Below are 8,043 nucleotides of genomic sequence, written 5' to 3' on the forward strand. Positions count from 1 at the left end.
CAGACCCTGGGGGCAGCTGGTTGGGGCTTGTCCAGAAGAAGGATTATCCAGATCAGTCCCTTCTAATCTCAGCTCGGCCTACACCCTCCCCTAGGCCCTCCCCGTACTCACCGTAGCCCTCTCCGCGCCCCACCCGGAGCTGAGGAACACAGTTTTGGGTATTGACAGTGGGCTGTCTCTCACCCTCGTTCTCTGGCCCCTGGACTGGTTGCCAGCCAGGCCCTGACTGCCAAGATCATCACCACTGGAGGGGGCCAGGGCGGGGGGCCCCCCACAGCTGTGGCTGAGCTGCCCCTTTGCACCCCTCCCAGACCCAGCCCTTAATCCTCACAGCTTTGCTCTAATCCCATGGGGCCCGATGCTCTGCTCCCTGCCTGGAGACTGGCCGGGGAAGCACCCGCACCCTCTCCTCCCTCCGGGGCTCGTTACGGGGGGCCGCTTCTCCGTAGAGCCCCGCAAACCTGCTCCCACCCCCCCACCCACCCCCCCGCCCAGCCTGGGCTGGGTCCGAGCCTCTGGGAAGCCACATGCCTCCCGCCCTGTCCTCTCCCCCCACCCCCGCCAGCTGACTTCATTTGCCTGACGTCGTGGGCCCTACCCTTCCCTGTCGGTGCCCCCCCGCCCCCCGCCCCCAGTCGGGGCCAGGCCAGGCCAGCTCCCCTGGCAGCAGAGCCGGGGCAGGTGACGGGCGGGCGTCGCAGCTGAGGGAGCGTCGAGGCGCCTGGGAACCGGAGCTGGAAGCCTAAAGAGGTCCAGTCAGAGCCCAAGTAAGAGGGAGCTGGGCTGGCTGTGCCCTCTGGGGCTGGGGGCTGCAGGCAGGGCCGGGCCAGCGCCGGGGCGGCTGCACAGGACTCCACGCTGGGAGGGGCGGGCGGGGAAAGTGGTGCAGACCACCCAGTCAGTTCCCTGTCTGGGGAGTGGGCTCCAGCCTTCGTGAGGGGTCCGGTGTGGGATGTGAGCGACAGAGACATGGGGACCCCCCTACATCCACCCCGTGTTCCTGGCAGGAGCCGGAGCCACCCCTCAAGCTGTCCGCCATGGGGGAGATGGAGCAGCTTCGGCAGGAAGCAGAGCAGCTCAAGAAGCAGATTGCAGTAACCCCAGAACCTCCCACCGGGGAACCCCAGAAAACAAGGAACCGGGCCCGTGCGGGAGTGGGGCCTGTGGGGGAAGAGGGCTGGATTCACCCTTGAGTGACACCCGAGAGACCCCTGACCTGGAAGTCACCAGAGACCTCCTGAATTTGGATCCCATATTTGAGAGGCGCCCCCAAACCCTAGAGCCCCAAACCCACCCGCATCAGACGCCCACGTACCGCCCCCCCACACCGACACCCTGCCCTTAGCGTCCCCTGATGTCTGCTTTCCCCCCAGGATGCCAGGAAAGCCTGTGCCGACATTACTCTGGCAGAGGTGAGAGCCCCTGTGCCCCTGACAGGGCGGGGGGGAGGAGTGGGGAGGGGAGGGGAGGGGAAGGGAGCCCCCTGACCAGCCACAGCCTGGTGCCCAAGCTCTAGTACAGCGTGTCCTTGGAGGGAGGAATGACATGAATTCATTCATTCAACCAACATTTTGCGAGGTCGGTCAGCTCTGGGCCAGGCACCGAGTCGGAGACTAAGGAGGCAGACTCTGCCCTGTCCTTGTCCATAAAACGAGAGTGAGGGACTTCCCTGGTGGCCCAGGGGCTAGGACTCCGCGCTCCCAATGCAGGGGGCCTGGGTTTGATCCCTGGTCGGGGAACTAGATCCCACATGCTGCGACTAAGAGTTCGCATGCCGCAACTAAGACCCGGCACACCCAAATAAATACATACATAAAAATATTTAAAAAACAAACAAACAAAAAACGAGAGTGATTACCCCCCCTCGCGGGGTGGCAAGGATGAAGAGGGGTAGGGCTTTGTCAATCAGAAGCCCGTCGCGACTCTAGGTACTAGCTGTCTAATACCGAAGTCGTCAGTTCTAAGATGCATTTTTTCACATTTTGACGTCTCGGAAATTGAGATGCATCCAATAATCGATGCCTTACAATTATAACGCGCAGCATTTTTTCTTTCTTAGTGATCCATGTAAGAATCGTGCTTCTTAGAATTGGTGGCATCTTAGATTGGATTAAATGTTAATAATAAGAGTAAGCATTTACTGAACATGAGCCAGGCACTGGGCTAAGTTGCTTAAGTACATAATTTCATTTCATTTTCACGACAACTCCATAAGGTAGGTGCTATAAACCTCATTTTACAGGCTCAGAGGAAAACAGGCTCAGAGAGATTAAGTAACTTGCCTGAGATAACAAAGCAAGTAAATGGAAAGTCAAGTCTTTTGACCCTGGAGCCCCAGCCTAAGTCTAGAAGGTCGAAGGAGTTTCAGGGGCACAGGACTACAAGTTTCAGGAGGTGCAGTTCAGGGCCATGGAGCTGCTCTGGGTACCCAGTGAGATCTGGCCGTGCAGCAGCGGTGGGTGAGGGCAGGCTCCTAGCAGCTGGGTTCAGCCAAATGTGTGCATCTCTTCCCAAGTCCGTGTGTGGTGGTCTCACGTTAGCAGCTTGAATTGGTCAAGGTGGTATTATTTATACGATGGAAATCCCCCTCCCCCTTCCCCTCCTCCCCCAGCCCACGCAGGAGAGGCGGTGGTTAAACCCTTAGCAACATGCCTGTCTCTGTCTCCGCATCAGTCTAAGCCACTGCCGGGCAGGGCCTGATAACTCTGAGGCCGGGCCCCTGACCCCGAGCCTGGCACGTAACAGAAACTTGTACAGACCAGTGGCTGTGACACTGACACGTGGGCACGCGCCCTGCTCACCCCGATTTCCTTTTTGCGGGATCTCAGTGCCCCGACCACCACGGATCGAACCCGTGCCCCCTGTAATTGGGAGCATGGAGTCTTCACCACTGGACTGGACTGCCAGGGAAGTCCTCACCCTGATTTTTAATGCTCCCTTTCCTGCAGCTGGTGTCTGGCCTAGAGGTCGTGGGACGAGTGCAGATGCGGACGCGGCGGACGCTAAGGGGACACCTGGCCAAGATCTACGCCATGCACTGGGCCACCGACTCCAAGTGAGGCTTAAGAGGCGCGGGCGGCCGGGCGGGGGTGGGTGTTAGGGGGACACAGGAAGGAGAGTTGGGTGGCACGAGTGTTCCCTCCCCAGGCTGCTGGTAAGTGCCTCGCAAGACGGGAAGCTGATTGTGTGGGACACCTACACCACCAACAAGGTACCAGCCCTGTCTCCCGGCCCCTCTGCCACCCTCCCTCCTGGGGGCGTCCTGCGCCCCTTCTCTGCTCTCCACCTGGGAGCTCAGCGCAGGCCCCCGCTGCCCCGCCCCCCACAGGTGCACGCCATCCCGCTGCGCTCCTCCTGGGTCATGACCTGTGCCTACGCCCCGTCGGGGAACTTCGTGGCATGTGGGGGGCTGGACAACATGTGCTCCATCTACAGCCTCAAATCCCGGGAGGGCAACGTCAAGGTCAGCCGGGAGCTGTCTGCTCACACAGGTGAGTGAGAGACTGAGGGTCCCTGGAAGCCCCGGCCCTTCGGGGGGCGGCCGGCAGCCAGGGCACTGTCCTAACTACCCCCAGGTTATCTCTCCTGCTGCCGCTTCCTGGACGACAACAACATTGTGACCAGCTCCGGGGACACCACGTGGTGAGGACCGAGCGCTGTGGGTGCTGGGGCTTGGGAAGCACCTGTGTGCTGGCCTTTCTCTGTGACCCCCTCTCCCCCCCCGCCGCAGTGCTCTGTGGGACATCGAGACCGGGCAGCAGAAGACTGTGTTTGTGGGACACACGGGGGACTGCATGAGCCTGGCCGTGTCCCCTGACTTCACACTCTTCATTTCGGGGGCCTGTGATGCCAGCGCCAAGCTCTGGGACGTGCGGGAGGGCACCTGCCGGCAGACGTTCACGGGCCACGAGTCGGACATCAATGCTATCTGCGTGAGCAGCCCCCTCACCCCCGCCCCCTCTGTTCTCTGACTCCCGGGAACACCTCTCCACCTCCAACACACACAGCCTTCATCCCCTCCTGCAGCCCCCTGCCCCTTTCCCTTTTTTTTTTTTTTTTTTTAAATTTATTAATTTTTGGCTGCGTTGGGTCTTTGTTGCTGCGTGCAGGCTTTCCTCTAGTCGTGGCTCACAGGCTCTAGAGCGCAGGCGCAGTAGCTGTGGCTCACGGGCTTAGTTGCTCCGCGGCACGTGGGATCCTCCCGGACCAGGGCTCGAACCCGTGTCCCCTGCATTGGCAGGCGGATTCTGATCTACTGCGCCACCAGGGAAGCCCCTGCCCCTTTCAACTTTCCACTTTGAAATCATTTTCCCTCACAGAAAAGTTGCAAGAGTAACAAAAAGAGCTCCCAATCAACCCTTCACCCACATTCACTGTTACCTTTCTGCCACATTTGCTTCATCATTCCCTCTCTGTAGAGTGAGGGAGGGATAGATGGACAGACGGACACAGACACACACACACCTAGATGTAGGTATAGACACGCTTTCTCATTAACTTTTTCCCTGGGTTCTTTGAAAGTAAGTTGCAGACCTCATGCCTCTTTACCCATTAAATACTTCAGTGTGTACTTCCTAAAATCAAGGCTGTTCTGTTTCGTAGTCACAGTCTAATTCTTAAAATCAGGAAATTTAAATGGACGCAGTACTATAGTCTATAGTCTATATTCAAATTTCACCAGTTATCTGAAAAATAGCAATGTTTTTTTTCTGTCCAGGAACATGTATCGCATTCCCTTGCCTTGTCTTTTCAGTTTCTTTTAAACTGGAACCGTTTGCGCCCTTTCTCTGTCTTTCGTGACATTGACATTTTTGAAGAGTACAAGCCAGTTTTCTGTAGACTTTCCCTCCATCGGGTTATGTGACATTTCCTCATGATGAGATTCAGGATATGCATTTGTACTTGGCCCTGTGCTTACACACGGATCCAGCCGATCAGCTGTAGTCGTTGGCGTCTGGGACAGCCTCTGCCCTTCTGACCACGTGACCCTGGGCACGCTGCCCCCCTCCCTCAGCCCCGTGCTCTCCCCTGCAACGTGGAAATACTGTGGAGCAGGGAAGGGGGTAGGGAGCCCGGCTGCAGCTGGCATGTGACAAACGTCAGCGGTGAAGAGCGACCATGCTGGCGGTGGAAGGGATGGGGGCGGGGGCCAGAGAGGCTGAGGGAAACAGCTGGGCCTGGAGCCACCAGGGCAGGAGCAGGGAGAGGGCAGGAAAGGCAGCGGGCTACCCAGGTCTGAGTCCTGACCCCTGGCCACCTGTACCCGCAGTTCTTCCCCAATGGAGAGGCCATCTGCACGGGCTCGGACGACGCCTCCTGCCGCCTGTTTGACCTGCGGGCAGACCAGGAGCTGACCACCTACTCTCATGAGAGCATCGTCTGCGGCATCACATCCGTGGCCTTCTCCCTCAGCGGCCGCCTGCTCTTTGCGGGCTACGACGACTTCAACTGCAATGTCTGGGACTCCATGAAGTGCGAGCGAGTGGGTAAGAGCCTGCCCACCACGGCCACCTCGCCCCCCTTGTGGGGACCCTCCTACCACTGCTCCCTAATTATTGGGTAACTGAGCTCTACCCCTAGAAGCCAGTCCCCCTTGCTTCCCAATCTAGGACCACCTTCTCTCAAAGCAAAGTTGCTCTAACGGGCCCTTCCCCACTGCCCCCTGCCATAGCTGCTTCCCACCAGAAGAGCTCCTTCCGGTCACCCCCAGACCTGTGGGCCTTGAATGTCCAGTCGGTGCTGGGCTTCAGCGGCATCCACCAAAGGGAAGGGCCATGTCAGGGACTATGCAGTGACAGAATTAAGGGGATGGAGAGTGACGTGATGGCCCTGACCCCAACCTGGGTGCTTCTCTAGGACTGGCCTGGTCTGAAGTTGAATCGGATGGTGTGGCTTCTTCTCCTGGGAGGGGCCAGGTGCCCAGTGAAGATAACCCTGGGCCAGAGAGTCAGGATCCACATCTTAATTCCGCTGCTTACTTTCTGAGTGGCCTTGGGCGAGTCACTTCTCTCGGGGCCTAAGTCTCCATTTGGAAGCCCTCACCATTTTCTAGTGCCCTTGCTTTTCTCCCGGCACGTTGACAAGTCCAGCCCTCCCAGGTCCCTCCCCTCCCCTCCCCCACCCCAGGTTCTACACAGAGAGATTGGCCTCAACAGAAGGCCCACCCCTTAGGGCTAATCCTCTTTCTCTTCTGGTCAGATGTCTCGCCTAGCTAACCTAGGGGCCCTGTGTGCACACACTCCCTGCCAGGCTGACTCCTCTCCCTTTTCTTCAGGCATCCTCTCTGGCCACGACAACAGGGTCAGCTGCCTGGGGGTCACAGCCGATGGGATGGCTGTGGCCACTGGTTCCTGGGACAGCTTCCTCAAAATCTGGAACTGAGGAGGCTGGAGGAGGGGAGGTAAAAGGCCATGAAGACACTCGGCTGCCCTCTCCCCTGCCCAATTTCTTTAAGATTTTCTCTTCTACCCCGCAGCCGCCCTTCCCGGCCAGCTTTCCCCTTTGAGGGCGTGGGGAGTTCGGGGAGCGTGACTTTGGGAGGCAACACCAGGGACATGGGTGGGGAACTGCCCCATCTCCTCCCATGGCCTCCCCTCTCCATGGTCCTGACAGCTTCTCCCTTAATGAGCAAGGACAACGGACCCCCGGACCTCCACCCTTGGCAGGCCTAGGAGGCTTCCCATCTGAGGCCACAGGCCCTAGGATTCCCCGCCCCACCCCCCCCCCCCCGAGCCACCACCTTTGTCTAGACCCGAGTGGCGCAGAGCCCTCAGCCCCGTGACTACGGCTCTGGCACCACTAGGGTCCTGGCCCCCTTCTCCTTCGTACTTTCTCCTTTGTCTACCTTCTTGCCTCTCCTAAAGCACTGGCAATAAAGTAGTGCCCTGGTCTGTCTGTGATGTTTGCCTCCCACCCCACTTCTGTTCCAAACAGACGCAGGTCCCACTTAAATAATAAAGTATTACACCTGCAGTGATAAAGGCTGGGTACCAGGGAGCTGTGGGCAGAAAGGAGGGTGGAGGCAGGAACCCAAGGCTCACGGGCAAGGCCTGAGCTGGGGCAGGAGGAGAAGGAGCTGGGAGGGGGGCTGTGCACAGCAGTTCCCCACCGCCTGCCTTCGGTGCATGTGTGTGTGTTTGTACAGGAGGGTTGTGTTGAGAAGGAATCAGACTGTAAGAGGCCTAAAAAAGCTAAAAAGTCTAGACTTTATCCTACGGGCAATGCGGGACGGTGAAGAATTTTGAGTGGAGTAGTAACGTGATCAGCGATGCTCCTCGGGAAGATGGCCCTGGCAGCAATGTCGGCGGATGAAATGGAGGAAGGGGAGCCTGGAGGAAATGGAGGGAAACAAGGTAGGAGGCAGGTGGCAAGAAATGCAAGAGCGATAGGACAGAGGGGGATGGGAAGGGATGGGGAAGGGATTAAAGATGCAGAATCGCCAGGAGGAAGTGACCAACGCCTAGGCTATGGGATATTCAAAGGGAAGGATTCGAGGTAAAGGCCAAGGTTAAGGTTTGGCAACTGGGTGGACAGTGCTGTCATTCACTTGGAGAGAGAATAGGGGAGGACGAATAACTGCGGGGAAGATCACAAATTCAACTTTAGACAAGCTCTGAAGTTCCTCTGGGGCAGCTGGATGAAGATCTGGGTTAGGCAGAGAGACCTGGATGTCACCAGAATACAGATGAGTAACAGATGAAGCCCTAGAAGTGAACACCCAGGGACAGCAAGAGGAAAGGGCCAAGGACAGTGCCCCAGGGAACACCAGGATTTAAGGGACGTGCGTAAATGAGGATTGGAGGTGTCGGTGCGGGGACACTCAGGCCATGGAACACAAGCCCCCCCACCCCGCCCCAGGCTGCCTTTCTGCATACAGAAGACCCAGTGCAAGGTTTAGGTATAACACTTAAAAACATCATTTAAGGGCTTCCCTGGTGGCGCAGTGGTTGAGAGTCCGCCTGCCGATGCGGGGGACGCGGGTTCGTGCCCCGGTCCGGGAAGATCCCACGTGCCGCGGAGCGGCTGGGCCCGTGAGCCATGGCC

The 8,043-nt window shown here is 58.2% G+C and overlaps 1 protein-coding gene across 1 annotated transcript; it reads left to right on the forward strand.

The window, feature by feature from the left end:
* Window positions 1-661: 661 nt before the first annotated feature.
* Window positions 662-6,890, forward strand: GNB3 (G protein subunit beta 3). The gene is made up of 10 exons (XM_024129161.2): window positions 662-767; window positions 1,008-1,094; window positions 1,374-1,412; window positions 2,949-3,055; window positions 3,148-3,211; window positions 3,329-3,491; window positions 3,576-3,642; window positions 3,731-3,932; window positions 5,270-5,486; window positions 6,275-6,890. The coding sequence occupies exons 2-10, from the start codon at window positions 1,038-1,040 to the stop codon at window positions 6,379-6,381; spliced, it is 1,023 nt and encodes a 340-aa protein (XP_023984929.1). The 5' UTR covers window positions 662-767; window positions 1,008-1,037; the 3' UTR covers window positions 6,382-6,890.
* The last annotated feature ends 1,153 nt before the right edge of the window (window positions 6,891-8,043 follow it).

The sequence above is a fragment of the Physeter macrocephalus genome, unplaced genomic scaffold (assembly GCF_002837175.3).
Source record: "Physeter macrocephalus isolate SW-GA unplaced genomic scaffold, ASM283717v5 random_55, whole genome shotgun sequence".
Classification (NCBI taxonomy): domain Eukaryota; kingdom Metazoa; phylum Chordata; class Mammalia; order Artiodactyla; family Physeteridae; genus Physeter; species Physeter macrocephalus.